We start from the raw sequence: 24,720 nt of genomic DNA, 5'->3' as shown, positions 1-24,720 counted from the left end.
AATATTGAGTCAAGTCAAGTCACATTTTTTTATAGCGCTTTTTACAATTCAGATTGTTTCAAAGCAGCTTTATAGACATAACAGGAAAAAAATTCAGAATTTAACTACCATAACAACATTCTTCTGAAAAAATGTTTCCAGAAGAAAATAGCATCACAGTCCAGCTTAAGTAAGTTTTTGTTTAAAAAAAGTTATTAATTTAGTTAATTTATAAATATATAGCTGCTCTGGAGTAAACCGTGATTTCATCGTCCAGCTCAGCTCAGTTCAGTTCTTGTATAATAGTGTCAATGCAGGCAGATCAATATTATTGTTGAATATTAAATTAAATGTTAAATTTAATGTCCCCGACTAAGCAAGCCAAGCCAATGGCAACAAAGGTGGAAAAAGGTGACAGTGGCAAGGAACCAAAACTCCATCAGGTGGCAGAATGGAGAAAAAAACCTTGGGAGAACCCAGGCTCAGTCAGGGGTCAGTTCTCCTCTGGCCAATGAACGAACAGTGTATGATTATGATCCAGGCAGCATTATAGGTCAGAAGTCAGATTGGTTTGGAACAATCAGAATATTATCCAGTTCCGTCTGTTTGAAGATCGAAGTCACGCCGGCATGGGACGAGTTTGTTGAGGACCAGTGCCGATGGCTGTCGTGTCGATGAGGCCTTCACAGGGGAGAGTCTAGTTGACACAATCTCTGCTGACACTTCAGGGATGCGTTGTGGTCGTGTCTAGGCGCAGGTCCTCCATCTGGTCTGCATACGGCCCGGATCCGGCTGATTACATCATGCGTTGTGGTCGTGTCTAGGAGCAGGTCCACCATCTGATCTGGGTACGGCCCGGATCTAGCTGATTACAGTGAACCTCGGAATAAGCATAAAGACTAACATTAGCGTAGATGCCATTCTTCTTATGATCACGAGTACATCGGGTGTTATAGGAAGTGTTCCCGGATATAAAAAAAGGATCTACCCCCAGCAGTCGATTTTGATATTATAGGTATTATCAACTGGCCAGAGTTTTGAGATCGCAATAGACATGAAGGACTATGGGCCCTATCTTGCACCCAGCGCAATTGACTTTGTACACCGACGCATGTATCATTCCTATTTTGCACCCGCGAAAAGCGCGCTTTTCCCTCCACAGAAGCACGTCGCTAAACTAGGGAATGAACTTGCGCTCCCTGGGCGGTTCAGCGCAAAAAAGGAGGCGTGTTCTGGCGCAAACGTTCCTTCATGCTATTTTGATGGTTTAGAAAACAATTGCGCCACTAACCAGGAAAAAAATAGTTTAAAGTCAGTGGCGCGTTGCGCATGTTATTCATATGCTATTTTAAGGGCGCATGCTTGGCCATAATCAATGTAGCGTGTGCACAACGCGCATACACTTTGATTCTCTCATCTACACAGAAGCAGCAGTTTTAATTTTTGCAAATCATACATTATTACGATAGATAGATAGATAGATAGATAGATAGATAGATAGATAGATAGATAGATAGATAGATAGATAGATAGATAGATAGATAGATAGATAGATAGATAGATAGATAGATAGATAGATAGATAGACAGACAGACAATTTATTATAAAAGCATACATCTTGCTTACACATTTACCCAAATTATCATGTTTAACCGAAGTTCATTTGGGTGGGTTTCTCCATTTCAATGTAACTTCTCTCTTTTACGGCCGTGACGAGAGCGTTGCTCTCCTCGGCTGTGAACCGCTCCTGGCACGCGCCTGGCAAATCCGCCGTTACAATAGCAATCCGCTATGGAAAAAGCGCATCTGCTCTTAAAAGGAATGTGAGATGACGCTCTGATTGGTTTATTTCACGTTACGCCCAAACCACACCTATGAATAATGAAGCTACTTCAGACCAACCCATTTTAGATTTGCGCCTGGCGCAAGAGTCATTTATCCCGCCGGGAAAATAGCAACAGCGCCGAGACCCGCCCACAAAGTTACTTGCGCTTTGCGCTTGACACTTGCGTTTCAGATCGTTAAAATAGGGCCCTATAACACCGTGTCCTAACCAGACGCGATGCGATAAGATTCCAGCGACAAATAATTTGTCTGTCCACACTAGACGCGACGAGGCTGCGAGATGCGTCAAAATCAATCAAAACCCACAACCAATCAGAACAGCGTGTGGGCGGGCTCTCGTGGCAAGCGCACAGCACCAGAGAGTAATCTTGATGGCAATCGTAAGAAAATGGATAAGTAGGCTATATAATCAAATTCACAAATATTACACCATTTAAATGACATCGCAAAAAAATAGAAACCGTTTCTAAAATAGAATCGTCGCGTGTCGTCGCGGCTGGTTTGGACAAAAACTCTTATTAACATGGAAAAGATACCTTTTATCGCTCGTCGCAGCGTTGTGTGTAGTTCGGACACGTCGCTCAAGTACTGGGGAGCTTAACCATTTAGTACTTTGTAAGTAAATCAGCAATATTTTAAAATGTATACGATGTTTAATAGGGAGCCAATGCAGTGTTGACAGAACCGGGCTAATATGGTCGTACTTCCTGGTTCTAGTTAGCCTGGCTAACGTCAGACCTCGTCTCAATGAGACGTGGTCTGGGAACCACATGTACATTTTCTCGTATTTGAGGCATGGTTTACGAATGCCCGGAGCCGTTTATTGGGCGCTACGAATGTCTATCAAATGCGCCTGTATGTAGCTCATAGCCAATCGTTTCAATTATACCAGATGACGTATGTAGAGCGACAGAAATTCGACGAGGAAGAAGACAAAATAAACTTGAGTTCTAAACTACTTAGAACACTATAAGGCTGCATCGAAAGGTAACTTCGCGTCTGATGCCATGTTGGATCCATAGATATAAACAAACTGCTTCGGTGTGTCGCATAGACGTCGTCATCGTCTTGCTGCTCCCTCCCCGTTCTGTGATTGGTTCCCTTTTTGAGGGGAAAATCTGGTCCATGGTGTCCAGGCTGCCTAGCAGCGTGAATAAAATCGCGCTGCGCGCAAGGCAGCATGGGCACACCCAGGCTAGGTTCTAGTAAGAACTCTAGCTGCTGCGTTTTGGACAAGCTGTAGTTTGTTTATTATGCATGCAGGGCAACCACCCATAAGAGCATTACAATAATCTAGCCTTGAGGTCATGAACGCATGAACTAACTGTTCCGTATTTTTCATTGAAAGCATTATGTCGTAATTTAGATATATTTTTAAGATGGAAAAATTTGGTTTTACAGATGCTAGAAACGTGGCTTTCAAATGAAAGATTGGTATCAAAGAGCACACCCAGGTTCCTAACCGACAACGAAGACTTGACCATCAATTGTTAGACAGTATTCTAGGTTAGTACATGCATAGGTTTTTGGTCCAATCATTAGAAACTCTGTTTTTTCAGAATTAAGAAATAGGAATTTACTAGTCATCCAAAAAAAAATATATCAGCAATGCATTCCGTTAACTTGAATTGAGTTTCGTCGGGGCGCAAAGAGGTTAAGAGCTGAGTATCATCGGCATAACAGTGAAAACTAATCCCATGCTTCCTAATGATATCTCCTAAAGGTAGCATGTACAGAGTGAACAGCAACGGTCCTAGTACTGAGCCTTGTGGTACTCCATACTGAACTTGTGATCGATAAGACATTTCTTCATTTACTGCTACAAACTGATAACGGTCAGATATGTATGATTTAAACCATGCTAATGCAATTCCACTAATGCCAACATAATTTTCGAGTCTATTTAAAAGAATGTTGTGGTCATAGGTATCAAATGCAGCACTAAGATCAAGTAACACTAATATAGAGAGATACAACCTCGATCGGATGATAAGAGCAAATCATTTGTAACTCTAATGAGAGCAGTCTCAGTACTATGGTACGGTCTAAATCCTGACTGCAAAATCCTCGCAGTTACCATTTCTTTCTAAAAAGGAACATAGTTGTGAGGATACTGTTAGACTGAAAAAAAAAAAATAGGAATGGCGCAACACACTTACGTGAGTAAAAAACGTTTACTATGTGTCACTATTACTTTGTTACAGATCGTTTGATATGCACTGATTACGTGTACGTGTCTGACTAAAATGATTCTGATATGTAATGATTCATGTACAGTCAGATGTTCTGTCTCAAAATAATTTATTGCCGTTTATGTGAAAGTAAATCAAACCAGTGACTAAATGGTCAACTTCACATTGTTTATCTTAGTAAGATGAAAATACATTATCTAAATATAAATGCTATAATCAACACTTTTCACGATTCGTTAACCTTGAGAGCTGTAATAGTAAATAAATGCTAAAATATTTCGAGAGAGTTCCACTTGTAATACTTAGCTACTTCATATGCAAATATGTTAGCCAATCACAGCAGTGGGCATTTACACTGAAGTCTCACACAGACACGCCCCTTAAAACTACACATACAGTATATATATATATATATATATATATATATATACACACACACATATATATATATATATATATCTCAAATGTTTACTGAAAGATTTAAAGATTTAAACGTGCAAAGTGTTTAAAAGCGAAAGCACAACATGCAAATTAATAGCAGCACCGCTATATATAAAAATGTCAAAATCGACAACGTAGACAACCAACATGACCTATCTGCTACCTAAGCCTCTCTGAGTATGCATGCAAACAAATCTCACACTGTTTTTTTTGTGTCCTGCTTCGAACGTCTGAAGTTTCAAGTAAAAAATAGTCCAACTTTTAATAACCAATCACCATATCATTGCATTCTCTTCTCCTCACCTGTCTAGTTTTATAGAACACAAAAACACATCTTGTGTGAACAACACTTTCAATTAGGGTCAGATGAACCTGAAATCAACCTGCTTCCCTTAAAACTGATTCATCGACTAGTTGTACCGACAACCCACAGACTAGTTGGTTTTGAAAATATGCCATTTCTAATTATTAGATGGGTGATGTGTGTGTGTGTGTGTGTGTGTGTGTGTGTGTGTGTGTGTGTGTGTGTGTGTGTGTGTGTGTGTGTGTGTGTGTGTGTGTGTGTGTGTGTGTGTGTGTGTGTGTGTGTGTGTGTGTGTGTGTGTGTGTGTGTGTGTGTGTGTGTGTGTGTGTGTGTGTGTGTGTGTGTGTGTGTGTGTGTGTGTGTGTGTGTGTGTGTGTGTGTGTGTGTGTGTGTGTGTGTGTGTGTGTGTGTGTGTGTGTGTGGTGAGAGGGCAAGGTGCTGGGGCAGGGCTAGATTAATAAGCGTTTGTAGTATTCAATCAATGTGCCTGCAAGCTAAAGCACCTGATTAGCATGACCCTGTCCTGCACATCAGCACATTCAAGCCTGTGGGAGGCTGATTAAGTGTGAATGTTAATTTTCTTCCACAATGCTGTCAATGAGCATGAGCGTGAGAGAGAGAGTGTGAGGGAAAGACGGCGAGCAATGGATAGAATGAAAGTTCAAAGACAGCCACTGTCAGAAAGAAAGTGTGTGCATTCATCATGTTAGTGTGAGAGAGCATTATGTACGCCCCATGTGTAGCAGCTCCCGCTAATTCCAAGCAGTTGTTCATAAGCAGTTATTTCATACATGCAGCATTATGAAGGCATATCTATGAGTTGGTTGGTGTGTTGCACCTAATGTTTAAGGTTTGGCTAGTCAGCATAGCCTAGTTAGCCCCCACTAACTACCATAACTTGAGGTGAATAGGGATGCTAACAGATTTCTGAACAGATACCTAAACCTAAAGTCCTGTGCTGTGCAAGCCGCTCGTCATCATGAGCAGCGTCACCCTGAAGGATCTGCTCGAGCCACCAGCATCTTTGACCTCCACTTAAATCAAAACCATGACCTCTTAGATAATCGCATGTCTCCTAACCTCCTCTCTGATCAGATCTCCCTCTCTTATCTGTTATGGGACAAGAACCTCAGTTCACACCCTCGTATCCTCACCAGCCATTAGCAGGGCGAGAGGTGAAAGTGCTAATTTGGCCCAGGTCAGTGTTAGCTGTGGCACAGAGTCTGGGAGTGACAGGATATTATTCACGTACTCTGCGCTACCGTGTGACTGCTGGAAACATGAGGGTTGTCTTTTAGAAAAAGGGCGATTTTACAAAGGAACTTTTATTAGATTGTTACCAGGATTGTGAGCCATTCAGAACTTAATTGAGAAGGACTTCAACATTTTAACTGCATTTGAATTGGCGTAGCCAACAGGATGCACAAATACAATTCACACTGAATGACTTCTTTGACAGTTTTGAAAAATGCTTATAGCGGATTTGAAGGTTTACTGGACTGATGGACGAACACAGACAGACAGCAAGGCAGATCAGCTACTATGAAAATAAATAGATAGATAAAGATAGATAAAAGAACTATTATGAAAACATTGTAGAGTATTGTATTAATTTGGACATCTATCACAGTACTATATGGTCATTTTTAAAGTACCATAGCATGGTCCATAAATAGGACAATCATTCAGTACTATGGTGTGTAGGCACTATAGTATTACTATCGGATAGCTTTACAACCTATCACAACCCAGTACTTTTTTATAAGGGGTAGATTTTTATTTTTTACTTTCGAAAGCATAAATATAAGAATGACTGGTAATATAACTTAATCAATAGCCCCGGCTGTGTACAGCTTTGAGTCTGAGAACAACCTCTGATAAAAGCCCCAGTTCACCAGCACAAAGCGTTCTAATAGAAGGCGGCATAAAAAAAAACACTGCTGCTTTGCTCCTCTCTTTTCCTTGCTTCAGGCTTGACTTGCCCCTGACTCTTCTCTCCTCTTTGCCCATTCCACCATGTTAATAACAACCCCGCAGGCAGTGTTTCTGCCCCTGACAGACCCTCAAACGCTACACAGGGCTTGTGTGAAAATTTCCCTGTGCTTCGTGCCAGTGTCATGCCTGGGGAGTCTGGGCAGATTGCCGAAAGAGACGCGCTTACCCTGGGGCAACATTATCAGTCCAGCTCCCCAACAAACCTCCATCCTCGGTCCACAATAGCCTCACAGACTCACACACAGAGCAGAAGACAATGAAAATATACTTATTCATACATAAATTGAAAAGCCCACGAAAATGTGTTTGATGTAACTTTACAGAATGGAGCCAAAGTCATAACAAATGTAAAAGATGAAAGTGCAACAGATCACAGACAAAAAGTATATTCACACCAAGATGAAATGAATATTCAAAGGGCTAAATTAAAATTAAATTCACTCCTGTACACTAGGTGGCACTGACCGGCAAATAAGTTGTGACAATTTACCACAGGTAGTCTCAGCCTCAGACATCATGCGCACGGCTGAACGTCCAATGCATGTGGCACACTTCAGGATTTTCAATGTCATCATCTAATTGGTTAAATTCTACAGGATTTCCAGGTGACGTGTGTCACGTTCTTTAACGGTCCGCCTGGAAATAAAGATGCCGTGACACCAAACCCCTTCATGGAAGAAGAACTGCGTCATGTTTACAACTGTGACAATGAGCGCTTATCAGGATCAACTAAACGCTGGATTTATGTATGTTAAGTTATATGTAAAGTCGCAGCAGAGACTCTTTAAATACGTCCAAGAGTTTTACACACCTGTCTGTTATTGTAGGGACATCGATTTTACATTTCCACACCTCTAAACATGACCCGGAAACAAAACGAACTGTGATTGGTTGCTTTACATGTCAGTCAGACATCATCTGGGTGGGTCCTTGGCCAATGAAAGCTGCGATGGAGTCCAGACCTTCTGCCGTCAGTCTGAAGCTCTGGCTACGTGAGACTAGGTGCACACACACCTTTCAAAGTGAACATTTTAACAAGCTTAATAGCATTTTTTAATACTTTGTGGGAAATAGCAAGATTAACTCAAAGTGGCAAAAAAAAAATTACTCCAGTCTTCAGTGTCACATGATGCTATTGCTATAAGCTGAATAACTGTTCAAGAAACATTAATTATTGTTATCAACGTTAAAAACAGTTGTGCTGCTTAATATTTTTCTTTGATTAATAAAAAGTTCCAAATAATTTGTTTTTGAACCGGTAATGTATATTATCAGACTTACAAAAGAGACCAGCAATTTCTGTAGTAGTAAGTGAAATGAACTGGCTCAAGAATCATTAATGGACAAACAAAGAAAATAGCACCACTCTTCGTAAAGAAAAGAAAATTGGTCTAATGACAGACTAATATTTGTGCACGGGGTAGAATGAAAACCCATTGTTTCTATTCAAAATTTTGTTTGCAATGAAAATTTGCCAACAAATGTTCGGCCTCAGTGTGAAAAGGCCCTCAGGCTGGTCAGTCTCCGGCTGTGATCAGTGCAAGGAGCCTGGGGAGAATCCGCCTCTCTCTCTTCCTCCTCCAGAGCCTCTGCAGCCATGTATACAGCGCTGCTGCCTGATCCGAAAGGTCAAAGCCAAGGTCACAGAGCTGCGAGCGCCGACCGGAGATTTTTATGAGTGAAAGCATGTCTCTATGAGCCCACGTGAGTCCACAGGGCTGATTAGGAACGTATGAAGTCTGTGTGTGAGATTCACACTGTTTCTAGGAATGTCTAAGCATCTCACTGAGTTTATAGAACATATTACATATTATTAGGTATTCTGGAATGACTTTTGTAAAGCATGTTCTCTCTATTGAAAATATTTGTTACCTTAAAGCTTGAAACATTAGCGGCGAATCCCATTCACAACAGCCGAAAATCAACACGGCATCCTGGTCTCCGAGGACACTTCTGTCACCTTCAAGCCTGTCGTTTTAAACGCTTGTGTCAACGATCAATAGATTTAGGTTATTATATTTTCCTTTCCCACTTTCACATCCTGTGTGTGTGTGTGTGTGTGTGTGTGTGTGTGTGTGTGTGTGTGTGTGTGTGTGTGTGTGTGTGTGTGTGTGTGTGTGTGTGTGTGTGTGTGTGTGTGTGTGTGTGTGTGTGTGTGTGTGTGTGTGTGTGTGTGTGTGTGTGTGTGTGTGTGTGTGTGTGTGTGTGTGTGTGTGTGTGTAAGAGAGAAAGAGATTTGGGAGACAGGACCAGGGTCAGCACCCAGAACACCTTAATATTTAATCAGACCATTCCCAGCAACTCTACACCCTACAGAGAGAGGGATGAGGAAAAAGAGGCAGGATAAAGAGAACATGCAAGGACATCCATCTAAAAAAAAATCCACCTTTATTTAGTTACAAACAGGGTCCAAAATAAACCTTTCTGCCAATGGCGTCGGAATAGACAATATTTACAGGCCATGAAACTGTATTTTTCCTTTTTTCAAAACGAAAAAAAAAAAATGCTAATGCTGTCGACTGATTAAAACTGCAATCAACGCAACTGAATATGCTGAATAATTCATCAAATCATCACAATTAAATGCATATAGTAAAATTTTCTAACCCTAACCATCCAAATAAAACAAGTTTAAAAGCATTGCATTAGTTTGGCATACAAGTCAAATGTGGAATAAATATTAGCCTACAGAAAGAGAGTTTATAATGAATATATTTTGTGTACAGTCACTACATATTTATCATATTATATTACATATACATATATACATTTATATATTAAATGTACATATTATAAATTAAAATATATATTTTTAATTCCTCATCATTGAACATAAGTTTATTACTGGCTTCATTTTGCTAGCGAGTTTGTCAGTAGGCCTATGTCTTTCTTCACTATTCTTTGTAGAGTTGTGACCAGTGGCTGCTCTTGTATTTTAAAATAGAGGCACACTAATTTTAACGGATCCTCTCTCAAGGATTTTTATTTTTTATTAACTGCTTTAAAATGGCTTTCTTGGGTCACTTTTAGATATAAAAAAAAAAAAAAAAAAAAAAAAAAAACATACAGCAAGAAAATATAAATATATTGCCACTCACCTAGCCTATCACTTGAGGAAAAAATCCATCCTTCTGTCCTTTTAAATGTCCATGTTAAAAGAACATGTTCGGCCATTTAGTAAAGCGGATTGCTGTTACCTATATCTGACTTAGGCGTGGCGTTTTCCTTCATTTTTTATTTGAGCTGCTGCTTGAATAGCATCTTGGTAAATTTGTTGGCAATCAAATATTCAATATCTACAAACGGTCACTTATTGGAGTAGTACAGCCCAAGCTCTAAAATAATTGTTTTAAATTGATGATGCATTATTCTGTGCTGTAATTGGCAGCCGGGGTTTATTTGTATGTTCCCTTTAAGTTACCCTTCCTTGTGTCCTTTGTGTGTTTTGTGTCTTTTTCTTTTATTGGTATTCATGCTGTCATCCAAACAATAACTGAAAAAAATATTCAGTTATTGTATATTGATTGGTTGAAATCCAATCAAGTATATTGATTGGTTGAAATACCAAGGGAGGTTAGCCTCCTCAACGACGTATTTTTTCTCAACACTGAAAGTGAAATATGGTAGTGATTGGCTATTTTGTTTTGTTTTGTTTTTTCCAACGCGCCAATGGCAGATTCGGCACGTTCGGGGAAGAACAGTGGTGGTTCTGACATCAGTTATATTTTATGTTACAATGGTGAAATTACAAACAAGAATTTCACATTCTGAGACATGAAATGAAAAACTGAGAATTTGAATAACATTTAAATCGGCCTTCTCCCATTTTCCACCTCGGAATTTGGGGTATTGGGTGCCTCCCTTAACTCCCCTGATGAGTGACAATCATTCTCAGAATGGACCCTTGGACCCTGGTTGCAAAGGAATTGATCATACACCAATTTACATGTACAAATGGCAATTCCTGACCTCATGTGGCTTTACTAGTGGAACATGGTAGCAAAAGAACAAGACACTGAGAATTATTAGGGACTCACTTAGATTGAGTGGATAGAGAGAAACACAGAGAGAAAGAGACAGATAGGAGAGGACGGAACAAAGCACAAGAAAATTAAAATGCCGTTCATCACTTCGAGTGAAGTCTCGTTTAGTTTTCTCAGAGAGGGAGAGAAGAACTGCGGCACTAGAAAAATCTCACCTTATATAACACATGCAGCAGATATCGCCATTTAGCACAGTGCATATTCAATGCATTTACCGAGTAAAATATTCATAAAAGAACAGTTTAAGAACTTTAGGTATTTCTATCTGGCAACATTTGGCTAAAACTGCACTATAGTTGTTTTAGCAGTAAAACTGACGCACATTTGTGGTATAGCTGACTTTGGCTTCTCGTGTGATCTGCAGCAGATGGCACAAGTGCAGTGGTTTTAGGGTGAAGGTGAGGGCAGACAGGACAGGACAAGAGAGCAGATGACCCTCTCAGGGGACCTTCAGACCCCGCTTTAGCCAGCAAGAGTTCACAGTCCTGTCATACTGTCCACATATCAGGGTTTACAGCACAGCAGGGAGGGACAGAGAGACAGAAAAAAAAACTGCTGTGCTTGCAGACTAGATGGAGTGGTGAAAATTTAACTAGCCAGATGAAAGCACAACTTTGCATATCAAGTATTTTTTTATAAACGGAGATAGATAAAGGAGAAGAGGTAAGAGATGAGTAAGCAGTAAGAATTGAGAAAGACTGTGAAAGGAAAAGGACATGAGAGAACAACAGTACTGCATGATAAAAGCAGACTAAAGTATACTTCAGTTTTGACGTGAATGCTTAGCATATGCATACAACCAAATGCATAGCCTTTCAAAGTATACTCCATTGATACTTTGCATGTGCAAACACAGGCGTTTGACACATGCACACTAGAAAGATTTGTCCACTTCCTGCTCTATTTCTTTCCAGAAGTTACAACTGATAAAAATTGTACTTGCTTAAACTTGAGTTACCGTACGTGAATCTCTTAAACAAGCGCTCGCGTCTATTGTTGTTGCCATCTCCAGTAGTTTGTTGTTGTCCCTTCTCATTATTGTATTCAATTCTTTTGACAATGGGCCGAACCAGTTTTGCCACCTTGTGGACCAACAAATTAGTGCAAAAATTCAAAGTGCATGTGCGAGATGAGCGTACAGACACGGTTAGAAAAATTTAGCTGCGCTTACAGTACACTTTAAACCCGAATAAGTTGGAAAAACCTCAAAGTGGTAATCAGTTATATAAAAAAAATGTAAGTTAAGAAATGTAAAGTTTAAGTAAGCAGAACTGGTATTTATTTATTTTGAATTCATATATATATTAATTGTTCTTAACTTATTTGAGTAAGATAATCCATACATTTTAACCTCAATTTATAAAAAAAATTTGTTGTGGAAACTTGGCTTGTTTTAATTCACTAATTCAATAAATGCTAATTTGCTAATTGGTATAACAATGCTTTGATAGCATTAGCATAATATAGCAATGAGTAGGACAATATAACACATTACATATATCTGTTCTCAAACCAACCTCGTGCTTCACTCGTCACCATAATGGTAACCCTATAAACCCAGCATAACCCAGAAACTCTTCTAAATTAGCATAGCAAAACATTAAACACTACTAAATATCTAACTTAACATTAATCTTGCACAAAAAACATTATATAACACTTAATTTTAGCATTTACTATCCCTTTCGATTGTCATAGCAAAGCATGCTGGGTAATAGAAATCAGAGCCGAGTTTCAGTTCAATTTAAATTTGTCTAAATTAAAAGAAAGAAATGTTCATAAAACATAAAACAATGAAACAATTCAGATTACTTCAAATGTGTCAGTTTTGTGAACTCAAAGAAAAAGAAAGTTCTAAATACTCAAATGTTAATTTGATTTAACTCATTTGTTTAATTTAAGTTTACCCTACTTAAACCAATTAATTATTTTGAGCATTAGGGTTTACATATGTACAGTAATCATCTCAAACTACAAAATATTGTACTCTAATGTCACAGCTCATAATACTGCATAGGCCTCATTCTTCACATAAACCCATGAAAGAGTTAACAGAACTGTTAAGTATTTGAGTTATATGATGTTGACAATCTTAAAAGGATTATTCACTCAAAAATGAACATTATCGTTTTCTCACCCATTGTTCATTGCAAATCAATGTGGCAGCAAAGAGTTTAAGTGAAATATGTCTATAATTTCAAACTATTGATCACAAAAAGCAATCGTATAGCTTCAGAAGACCTGAAATATATTTTTTTTAAACGGAGAGAAAGAGACAGATTGGTACATGCATGGCACTTTTATGAAGCACTTTTTTTTTCATTTTTTTTTTCACTATAGCTTTCCTGCAGCTCAAAACGGTAGAGCATGGTGTTATCAATTGGTTCAAGGGTTCGATTCCCAGGACAAGTATGAAAATGCATGCACTGAATGCAATGTAACTCACTTTGGATAAAAGTTTCTGCCCAGTGCAAAAAAATGAAAGGTTGGAGGTTGGCACTGGTTACTGTGTGCTTATAGGAAAGAGCTGCATGAACATTCTGGAAAGTATCTCCTTTTGATTTCCACAGAAGAAGGAAAACAGGTCTAAATTTACAATAGACAATTATGACAACATTGTTATTTTTGAGTGAACTATCCCTTTAAGCAGCACAAACGTTCAGTTGAAAAACTAATTGGTGAGTTGAAGGCTTGGCAGACAGGCCTAAAAACATTCATTAACACATTCACTTGTCATTTCATGGCTCGAATGAAGCCAAGTCTTGTTGAAGTCTCACTACGAACATACTATGTAAAAGCGTGCAAATAGAGGCATCTGTAAATGGCCTAATGTCTCTTGTCCTGTTCAGTCCTGGACTACATGAGTGTTTGAGTTAGGCACAAGTGTTTGGTGAGGCTCTTGACCTCTGATTGTTCTTCCACAGGCATTTTAAAGGGTGTGGAAGTTGTTGACTCTACTGACAAAGTGTTGATTGGCTGTGCTCAGAGAAGAACAGCTGCTAAAATCACCCGAAATGACAGCTTTCTTCATTCGTCTCATTCCCTCTCTCTGCTCTTTACACGGATTCATTCAACAAGTAACAGAACATCTTATACTCACCCCACCTTCTTCTCTGTCTCTCCATCTGTAGGGGCCGTGCGAGCGTCTAGTATCTTCCCCATCCTCAGCGTCATCCTGCTCTTCATGGGTGGCCTGTGTATAGCTGCCAGCGAGTTCTACAAGTCCCGCCACAATATCATCCTCAGCGCAGGAATCCTCTTTGTGTCTGCAGGTGAGACTATGGAATGAATGAAGGAAGAGTATTTGACCAACATTTGCGGAATCCTGTACGTCACTGATGGGTCATTCTGTGTCAAATCAAACAAACTTCAGAAACTTCCCCGGCTCAATTTTTTTATTTTGTTAATATTCTTCATGTAGAAAGACAAACATAAAAAGTGATGAAAGCTAAAATATTAAATTTACTAAATTCTCTATTTGTAGAGGGGGGTTAAAATTACCATTTTCACCTGAGATTTGGAGCCAAATTACAGAGGGGTAAAAATGACTTTAGAAAAATGTATTGGGTCACTTTTATCTTCTGGCCATTTTTGAACTGTCACCATTGGCATATAATGAAACAAAGATTGCTAAAGTCAAACGATTTTACTAATAGACCTACCAATCTCTGTGTAAAAATAAAATAATAATGCTGCCATCTTTCTTAAGTAATTTTTACACCCCTCTAATTTGTCTCAATTTTAGGTGAAAATGGTCATTTTGACCCCCCACTACAAAATAGTGGATTACTCAGGCAATATACATATGTGACATTTAATATTTTGGCTTTCATCACTTTTTATGTTTGTCTTTCTACAGAAAAACAATTAACAAATTAAAAGATCTGAGCTAGGGGCCTCAGGTTTATTTGACACAAAATGACCCGGATAGCCATCACACGCACTCTCTAGAAATACATTACTCATCATGATCACACATACTACAACTCCTACAATGCCTGCATTCCTTCAGTTGTGTAATGCATTACCCCAATCAGGGCTCAACAGTAAGGATTTTTTTTCCCTGCTAGCCAACTCATGCCAGCAAATTTCTACTTGCCCACCAGTTAATCAGTTTTGTGTATATTTACATTTTGTATGCATCTTTTATATGTATACTTTTTAACATTTATCATTTACCATTTACATATGCTACCATTAAAAAATGTGGGATTGGTAAGACTTTTTAATGTTTTTGAAAGAAGTCTGCATTTATTTGATCAAAAATACAGTATTTTATTTTGATTTTTTTACTGTATTTACTGAAATATTACTACAATTAAAATGACCTTTTCTATTTGAATATATTTTAAAATGTTAAAAAAACAGCATTTATCTGAAATAGAAATATTTTGTAACATTATAAATGTCTTGCGTCAATTTTGATCAATTTAATGTATCATTGTTAAATAAAAGTATTAATTTCTTTAAAAAAAACATTTGAAAGGTAGTCTAGGCTATATTATATTATTAAATTATTTTTTAAAGTTATTTATTATCGATTTTTCACATATTTCTTTCTCAAATGTATAGTTTTATGTAAAGTTTACATTATAGCTGGACATTATACAGTTACACAGAAACTCCATGATAAGTTCATAAACAATTTTGTCAGAAAATAAATGGCATATATTAGGGCTGGGCGGTATGACGGTATGTTGTGGCGACGGTATAAAATGTCTATCGTTATAGATGTTGCTATATCTTGTATATCGCGGTATGTAAATATATATGTGTAGCACAGCACTATTGACACTTTAGAGTCATGAAACGCATGAATGAGACAATAGAGCGGGACATGATTGATGTAAAAAAAAAGTTATAAAGCGCAATACGTGGCACACTGCCAAAGTGCACGCACAGAAAGCTGCCTCTTTCAGAAGGCGATCATGAATTTGGGACGTACTTGATGTAAAAAAAATAAAATAATTAAACTTGATGTGGTGCTTATTGTACTTGAATGGTCGAATACAATTAATGCCCATTGTTTACAATTACATTTCTAACTACATTTACATTTATGCATTTGGCAGACGCTTTTATCCAAAGCGACTTACATTGCATTATCCTATACATTTATACATAGGTATGTGCAATCCCCTGGGATCGAACCCACAACCTTGCGTTGTTAACGCAATGCTCTTACCACTGAGCTACAGGAAAGCTGCATGTTAAATAAACCTATTGTACCTGAAAAACTTAGTTTAATTAAAAACGTTATATTGAATTTGTCCTATTGTATGTAATTTGCTTCTTTGTTCTTATTTTTTTATGACAAAAATAAAATAAAATAATATAACAAAAAAACTATATGGTGATATATACACTCACCTAAAGGATTATTAGGAACACCTGTTCAATTTCTCATTAATGCAATTATCTAATCAATCAATCACATGGCAGTTGCTTCAATGCATTTAGGGGTGTGGTCCTGGTCAAGACAATCTCCTGAACTCCAAACTGAATGTCAGAATGGGAAAGAAAGGTGATTTAAGCTATTTTGAGCGTGGCATGGTTGTTGGTGCCAGACGGGCCGGTCTGAGTATTTCACAATCTGCTCAGTTACTGGGATTTTCACGCACAACCATTTCTAGGGTTTACAAAGAATGGCGTGAAAAGGGAAAAACATCCAGTATGCGGCAGTCCTGTGGGCGAAAATGCCTTGTTGATGCTAGAGGTCAGAGGAGAATGGGCCGACTGATTCAAGCTGATAGAAGAGCAACTTTGACTGAAATAACCACTCGTTACAACCGAGGTATGCAGCAAAGCATTTGTGAAGCCACAACACGCACAACCTTTAGGCGGATGGGCTACAACAGCAGAAGACCCCACCGGGTACCACTCATCTCCACTACAAATAGGAAAAAGAGGCTACAATTTGCACGAGCTCACCAAATTTGGACAGTTGAAGACTGGAAAAATGTTGCCTGGTCTGATGAGTCTCGATTTCTGTTGAGACATTCAGATGGTAGAGTCAGAATTTGGCGTAAACAGAATGAGAACATGGATCCATCATGCCTTGTTACCACTGTGCAGGCTGGTGGTGGTGGTGTAATGGTGTGGGGGATGTTTTCTTGGCACACTTTAGGCCCCTTAGTGCCTATTGGGCATCGTTTAAATGGCACGGCCTACCTGAGCATTGTTTCTGACCATGTCCATCCCTTTATGACCACCATGTACCCATCCTCTGATGGCTACTTCCAGCAGGATAATGCACCATGTCACAAAGCTTGAATCATTTCAAATTGGTTTCTTGAACATGACATTGAGTTCACTGAACTAAAATGGCCCCCACAGTCACCAGATCTCAACCCAATAGAGCATCTTTGGGATGTGGTGGAACGGGAGCTTAGTGCCCTGGATGTGCATCCCACAAATCTCCATCAACTGCAAGATGCTATCCTATCAATATGGGCCAACATTTCTAAAGAATGCTTTCAGCACCTTGTTGAATCAATGCCACGTAGAATTAAGGCAGTTCTGAAGGCGAAAGGGGGTCAAACACAGTATTAGTATGGTGTTCCTAATAATGCTTTAGGTGAGTGTATTATTATCGTGAAATAAAATCAAGTCATATCGCCCAACCCCTAGCATACATAAACATTACTAATTAGTTTGTCATTTGCAACCCCTTCTTATACATGCTACCACAAATCGCTTTGAGCCTGATCTTAGCCAGTTTATTTTACCAAGCTGACAAGCCAACAAGTTGACAAGTTGACAAGCAGAATTTGCAACTAAATGTAAAAGAAAACTTTAACTTGGCAAGATATAATGCATGTACATGCATGTATCCCTCTGACTCAACAGGGTGACAGTTCAGTCAGCTGGCCCCCGATATGGTTTAGCAGTGCAATTCAGTTAAACAAAGATTTTCTGAAACCAAACCTTTGACCTAAATGCACAGATCAGCACGGTATCACTTAGAAACAGTCTTGCACTGGACTTTTTTGAACAAGCTGCCTCAGTGATATACAGTAGCCAGTTAGCAAGTCGATTTCAGGTCTCACTTTGGTCCTGATTCTGTAGCTAGGCTTAGAAAGGCCATTTGGGATTAAACTCTAAAAATATGGTGTCCCTGACACACTTTCCCAGTGATCCATCATGGTGGTTTCACTCTGTCACAGACAACTCCACCAGAGTGTGACTGAAGTCAGCAGTGAGCCACAGATCATGTTCCTGTGAGGTCACCCACTCTAGTCTCTGTTATAAGTTCAATTCTTCACTCTGATCTTCTCATTTACTTGCTCCCTCTGACAAATTAAGGCACTCAGTGTTTAGTTTATGGCTAAGGGGTTAAGGATATTGTGAAACTGCCTGTGTTAACCTTACCATTTAGAGGGCAGTCACAGTTTATTTTGTGAGGCATAGAGATGACAGGAAGATTCTGTCATCCTCAGCCACATCCAGGGTCTAAAATGATTATTTATTTTTGCCAACTAATGGTGGATGAATTAAGAAAATGTATAAATGTGAAACAATTTTTGTCTATTATTGAAATTACATATGTTTTCTTGTGATAATAGGTTTAATTTAAGTTATTTCATCCTTGCACCTTTGTGGAACACAGTGCAGATCATATAAATGATGAAAGATCAACTTCTGATGATAACTGTACAACTGAGGTATAAGTTGTTTAAAGAAGCACAGCATGTCAGGTTTTCTTTAAATGTCAGTTTGTATGTCTTTGTATGACTTATAATATTGCAATTCTTATATTTCAGATCTATTCAAAACCACAAACATTCATACAGACAATAACTTGAATAAACCTCTACTTGTATAAGGAACATCTTTATAATTTCTGATTTAAAATTCATATGTTTGTAGGAATTAAAGTCAGAAGTGTATAGGTGGTGTACCTCAATTCATGCCAGGATGGAAAGTGGTGGGATTTCACATTTTAATCCATGTAATCAAGAACACAGCCTCCTAGCATTAGCATTAATAAACGCAGTTTACTTCTATGTTGTCATGCTGGGCTGGACAAAACTTGTCAAACTTTTTTTTTTAAACCCATCAAATTATAACTGTTGAATGAGAGTCAAACTTACCAGCTTTTAAAGAAGGCTCCTCTGAAGACTGATGTCACTTCCTCATGCTCAGATCATTTAAAGGGACAAGTCACTGTTTTTTGAGGTAAATAATTGGTGCAGCATCAAAACTCACAGACACAGGCAAATTAATGATCCTGTTTTAATTCAAAACATTTATATATATATATATATATATATATATATATATATATGACTGATCTCCTTTAAAGGGGGAACTAATATACATTTAATTATAAAGTTTTGCAGGTTATATTTTTTATTTAGAAATAATTATACTGACTGGCAATGTGCTCATGGTAAATGCTTGTCCTTAATTTGCAAAACACTTAATAGCAAATGTTTGTGTTTAGTACACGTCTTCAAACACAAATAGCTCTCATTTTGTGTAATGATTCTTCTTCTTCTTTTCATCATATCTCTTACCCTTGTTATTGGCGTGTATATCACTGAACAGCCCCCAAACCGTGTCCCAACCAGACGCGATGCGATAAGATTCCAGCGACAAATAATGTGTCTGTCCACACTAGACGCAAAGCGACTGCGAGATGCGTCAAAATCAATCAAAATCCACAGCCAATCAGAACAGCATGTGGGCGGGCTCTCGCGGCAAGCTCACAGCACCAGAGAGCACTGGCACAGCACAGAGTGGCACTCGCAAGAAAATGGATAAGTAGCTACATAATCAAATTCACAAATATTACACCATTTAAACATTATTAAAAATACTTAGGTTACTAAAAACAATCTTTGTCAAAGAATACACTTGTTTCTTCAACGTTCTTGTTTCCATTTGTTTAATTTCAAGATCTGAGGTGAATTATCCATTGTTGCTTTTAGGCTACAGCAACAAAGCTGGAAGCAGTAAATGATATTCAAAGTCACATTGCATGCTTTAAACATTAAATAAAGCACATAAACAGTTCTTGAGATTATCATTGCCACACTTTGTGTTTGTTGTTCCAGCGCGACGTCGCAGAAAAATAGAAACCGTTTCTAAAATAGAATCGTTGCGTGTCGCCGTCGTGGATGGTTAGGACAAAAACTCTGGTTAACATGGAAAAGATACCTTTTAACACGCGTCGCGTGTAGTTAGGACATGGTGTTAGAGGCCTATTAACCTTAGTTTACATGTCAATTACTTTATATTCTATTGCAGGGATGGCACTTTTTTATTTTTATAAAAGTCACTTGAAGACGTGCTAGATTGTGAATAAGTATTTTAGCCATAGCTAGGGGGTTAAAATCTCTGCTTTCTTCCCCACAGGCCTCAGTAACATCATTGGCATGATCGTGTACATATCAGCCAATGCGGGGGATCCCTCAAAGAGCGACTCCAAAAAGAACAGCTACTCGTACGGCTGGAGTTTCTACTTTGGTGCTCTGTCCTTTATCATGGCTGAAATGGTGGGCGTGCTGGCCGTGCACATGTTCATCGACCGGCACCGGGAGCTGCGGGCGGGTGCGCGGGCTGCAGATTACCTGCAGGGCTCGGCTATCACGCGCATCCCCAGCTACCGGTACCGCTACCGGCGCCGCTCCCGCTCCTCGTCCCGCTCCACGGACCCCTCGCACTCCCGCGACACCTCGCCGGTGGGCTTGAAGGGTTTCGGAGCTCTGCCCTCCACCGAGATCTCCATGTACACACTCACCCGTGGGGGCGACACCCTAAAGGGTGGCCACGGCACCCCCACTGCCACCTACAATTCGGAGAGGGACCACAACTTCCTGCAGGTCCACAACTGCATCCAGAAGGACCTGAAAGACTCATCCCACACTAACACAGCCAACCGACGCACCACCCCTGTATGAGGCACAACCTCCCCCCGTACAGATAGCAGGGCGAGGGAGACGGGAGCAGGGCAGAGGGGGTGGAGGCCCGGAATATTACAGATCAAACTTCATGTACCATGCGTTTTCACGATTCGGAGGAACCGGGAGGATTTTTACGTTTCGATCAAAGATTACACATGTATGCATGATTTTGCCATTTGCCATTGACAAAATGAGGCTGGTTTGAAATGGAGAGAGGCGATAAGAGATTTGCAGAAGGGTTCTTTCGTGCCGTGACACGGGAGCTGTAGCTTGTGGCATTGATTTGACATGTTTTTGTTAAGAAAACATTTCACCACCCGTCGTCGGTCTACATGGATCAGCAAGCTACTGCTCCCTCATAAGTCTTCTTCCCCTCTCCACTATATTCATCATATTTATTTATATTTTTAATTTGTTATTTGCATAAAAAAAAAAAAAAAACTGTGAACCACAGCAGTAGGGTATTCAGTAAGAAATAGCCTGGTCTGCAATCTCTTTCAAAAGGTACAATATATGTATGTATGTATATATATATATATATATATATATATATATATATATATATATATATATACATACATACATGTATGTAGGCTATTAATTTTATAAATAAATTAACATAATAATCAAGACTTTTCAGAGGCAAAAAAAAGTCAAACCTGTTTGCTGGGTAATGATCTGTTGGAAAAGAGACTCTGTGTCCCTAAGCTGCGACTGTGGCTGGACGAATGGACGAATGGACGATGCACAGAGAATCTTCACTGCAAAGCTGCTGTAACACGAGACTGACAAAAGACGTTCGACCTTAGACAAAATTCTATTCTTTTAAAAGAACCTTCTCATCTTTTTCTCAGTCCCTTTTTGCTTCCTTTTTTCTCTACTATCGCATTCGGTCGTCATGGGAGCGAACGACAGAAAACCAAACGCCCTTCGCTGACACGAGCGACAAAAAAGGGGTCGGAGTTCGCTGAAAGACTCCAGAAACGACTGCCAAGACGAAAAAAAAGGAAGGAGGAGGGGGGGAGGAAAAGAAGAGGATGCTGAACTCTAAATAAATACTTGCAAGAACGCAAGCGACAAATAAAGTACGAAATATTACGAGAAACGAAGCTAAGTGACTCACGAATACAAAGATTAAATGCATGCTATAAATTTACAGCAAACCTGCTCTTGAAACTTAAGTTTTAAAGGATAATGATAATTATAAAGGGAAAAGCAATGTTAAAAATGTTAAATATTAATGTTTTGTGTACTCTTTCTGTTTTGGTTTTTATTATTAATTATTATTCATCATTATAATAACATTCATTGGGCGATAAGCCAAACAAACAAATTACGACAAAACTGCTTTTTTAATGCTGAGTTGTTTCTTTGTATCCACATGTATTTCTTTTACTCATTCTTTTTTTCTCAGAAACACACGCCTTAGTCATTTCGTATTTCTTTGGATTCATTTTAAACGTGTCGTTTTATTTGAAATGAAATCTAAAGGTGCCAAAACAGAATGATCCTAAACTTGGATGCATCAAGTCCTGATGAATAAACAGACAAACCCAAGGGGGAACAAACTCGCTCTTTCTCTGTGTTTGCGAACCCTCACGCACCTGACGAAGTCTCGAGCACTATTCAGCGGGAAAGCAGGCCGTGTTGTGAGCGAGCATGAGGCTTTCCAAATGAGTCAGACGTGAGTAAGTAACAGTAGGGAAGTGAAGTAACAGGCCACGTAATTACTCATCTGTTCCAGGCTCATCTATAAGTGGGAAACGGTCTCTTAAATATGTAATGTATCTGCTGCGCTAATAATGAGTGTGAATGATTCAGTATGTTTTGCTTTGATGGAGCGAACCCGGAAAAATGGAGGGAAAAAAACACAGACGAGAAGATGTGCCATGTTTCCGAGAAACAACACAGGTTTGTAATATAACGTGACCTACTCAAGCGTTCTCCTACAACCAGCATGCTAAAAGCATCACTTCACAAGACTTGCGTGTAACAGGTCCGGATTCATGCGTAGGACAGAATCGCCTCAGAGAGCAGCGAAGGGCTTGAGTTTTACTTTGAGAATTAGTTCATATAAGCATGAATTCATGCTCAATAAGAGGATATGTCAATCTAGACAACAAGCTTTCCTGGGAGGAATGAATATACATATTGGATTCATGCCTTCTTAATATATGCCGAAATCTGACTCGCCGTCTATAAGCGACAGCCATTTTGTGAATCTTCCCTCGACTGAGGAGGCAGAGAGAGTGTGAAATTACAACCACACACAAGCAGTGTTTTATGCCTTTTTTTCACTTCTCTGAATTAAAATGCTTCCCTCATTCTCCCACTCCGTGTATTCCCTCATCCATCTTGTTGGGCCAACATGCTTGTCCTTAATTTGCCTCCCCTGCACAATCCCTCATTTTTCCCTCCCTCAGTGAATCATCTACTTGCATACTACACCCCCTCCCCCATCTATCGCTCTTGCTCCTTTCTTTTCCTCTCGCTCTCTTTTCCATCTATCCTCCTCTCCCTTACACATTCATCACTCGCTCTGTCCTTTTTCTCCTTCATCACATTCCGACGTCTCTCGCATCAACTTTCCCATTCTTCTCATCCGGCAAATCAAATTCTATCCCCCACCTTCCTCTCTCCTCATTACGATATTGTGGAAAAAGGAAAAAAATCAACAGATTTAAACAGACAAATCAATCATCAGGTAATAGCCTCTTCGTTCGGGAGATCAAGATTACCGGCTGATAAATGAACACGCTCACTCTTTAGTTTCCTCTTAATGAGCTGCTGTCTCTCTGACTGTGGCATGGCAGTACAAACTGAAGCAGCATGTTAGATTTTTCTGTGCTTTACTAATTTGTGTTTATCTTGCAAATTATGTTTTATCTTGCAAATGTATCTGTTACAGTTTTTCTGAATTGCTAAAACACATTTCTTGAAACCATCAATCACTTTCTCAAAACCTTAAACACAAAGCCAAATTTTCAAACCACATTCAGAGAACCTCTGACTCTTCTGGCAAAATCAAACAATTGCCTCAAAACCATTTTATCTGTGATCAAAATCAAACAATGCTTTCAGATCATACACACAGCGAGCCAAAATCATAAAACACTACCGATCATTTGTTAGACACTACAAAAAAAAAAAAAAAAGGACAACACAGAATCCAAAGCATGCAGTTACAGGGGAAAAAAGTATATTGTAACAAAGTAAACTAATTTTTCAATTACATAAAAAAGTATAGTAATGACAACGTACAGTAGTAAGGTGAATAAATGGTATACTGTATGCACTGCAAGTGTAGTAATGGATATTGTATAGTAGGCCCATCGAATGTCTGTATTCAGCTCTTGCATACTGTAAAAATACAGTGACCCAACTGCAAAAGCCAAAAAGGTTACAGTAAAAAAACTCTAAATGAAAAGCATGTTATAGTCACTCAGAAGATTTGTGCAACTGCAGAATCAAGGTCAATGAGAGACTGATTCTGCTTCAGCATCATGTCTTCATGTTTGGTCCGGCCAGAGGACTTTGTCCACATCACAGACAATGTCATCTCTGCAGGCGAAGGGAAAAACCCTAAAGCAGATCCAGCCTTGACAACATTCTCCACACCTGCTCTTTCTCGTCCTCCTCCTCTTCCTCCTTGTTCACCACCTCTTACACACATACTCTTCCTCCTCTCTCGCTTATATTGTTACCATGGTATCAACATTCAGAGCAACATTTTGAGTCCATTTTGGGACTCTGAACTGACTTGTATTATGTACAGTTGGTTTGATCACATCATTAGAAATAAGTGTGAACAATTTTGAGTCGTTGTGTGTAAACGATGACAACTGTGTTGTAGTTGTATTTAACTTTTGCCTGCCTGTGTTTAGCATTTTTAAAACATAAGTGCATCACAGTGCGAAATGTGTTTTAGTGAGTGAGAATGTGGTGAGTGAGAATGTGTTTAGAGTTTTGAAAAAAGAGTGCATGAGATTTGCAAACAGTGTTTTAACTACCTG

The 24,720-nt window shown here is 39.0% G+C and overlaps 1 protein-coding gene across 1 annotated transcript in view; it reads left to right on the top strand.

Annotated features, from left to right (window-relative positions):
* cacng2a (calcium channel, voltage-dependent, gamma subunit 2a) overlaps window positions 1–22,592 on the top strand; it is a 104,789-nt gene extending 82,197 nt beyond the window's left edge. The window contains exons 3-4 of the mRNA XM_082143303.1: window positions 13,931–14,071; window positions 20,160–22,592. Coding sequence (XP_081999429.1) covers window positions 13,931–14,071; window positions 20,160–20,704 — 686 coding nt within the window. The 3' untranslated portion in view covers window positions 20,705–22,592. The remainder of the gene's footprint in view (window positions 1–13,930; window positions 14,072–20,159) is intronic.
* Window positions 22,593–24,720: the final 2,128 nt, after the last annotated feature.

Source organism: Leuciscus leuciscus (assembly GCF_965113295.1).
Source record: "Leuciscus leuciscus genome assembly, chromosome: 1".
Classification (NCBI taxonomy): Eukaryota; Metazoa; Chordata; class Actinopteri; order Cypriniformes; family Leuciscidae; genus Leuciscus; species Leuciscus leuciscus.
This window is presented reverse-complemented; position numbering and strand designations above follow the sequence as displayed.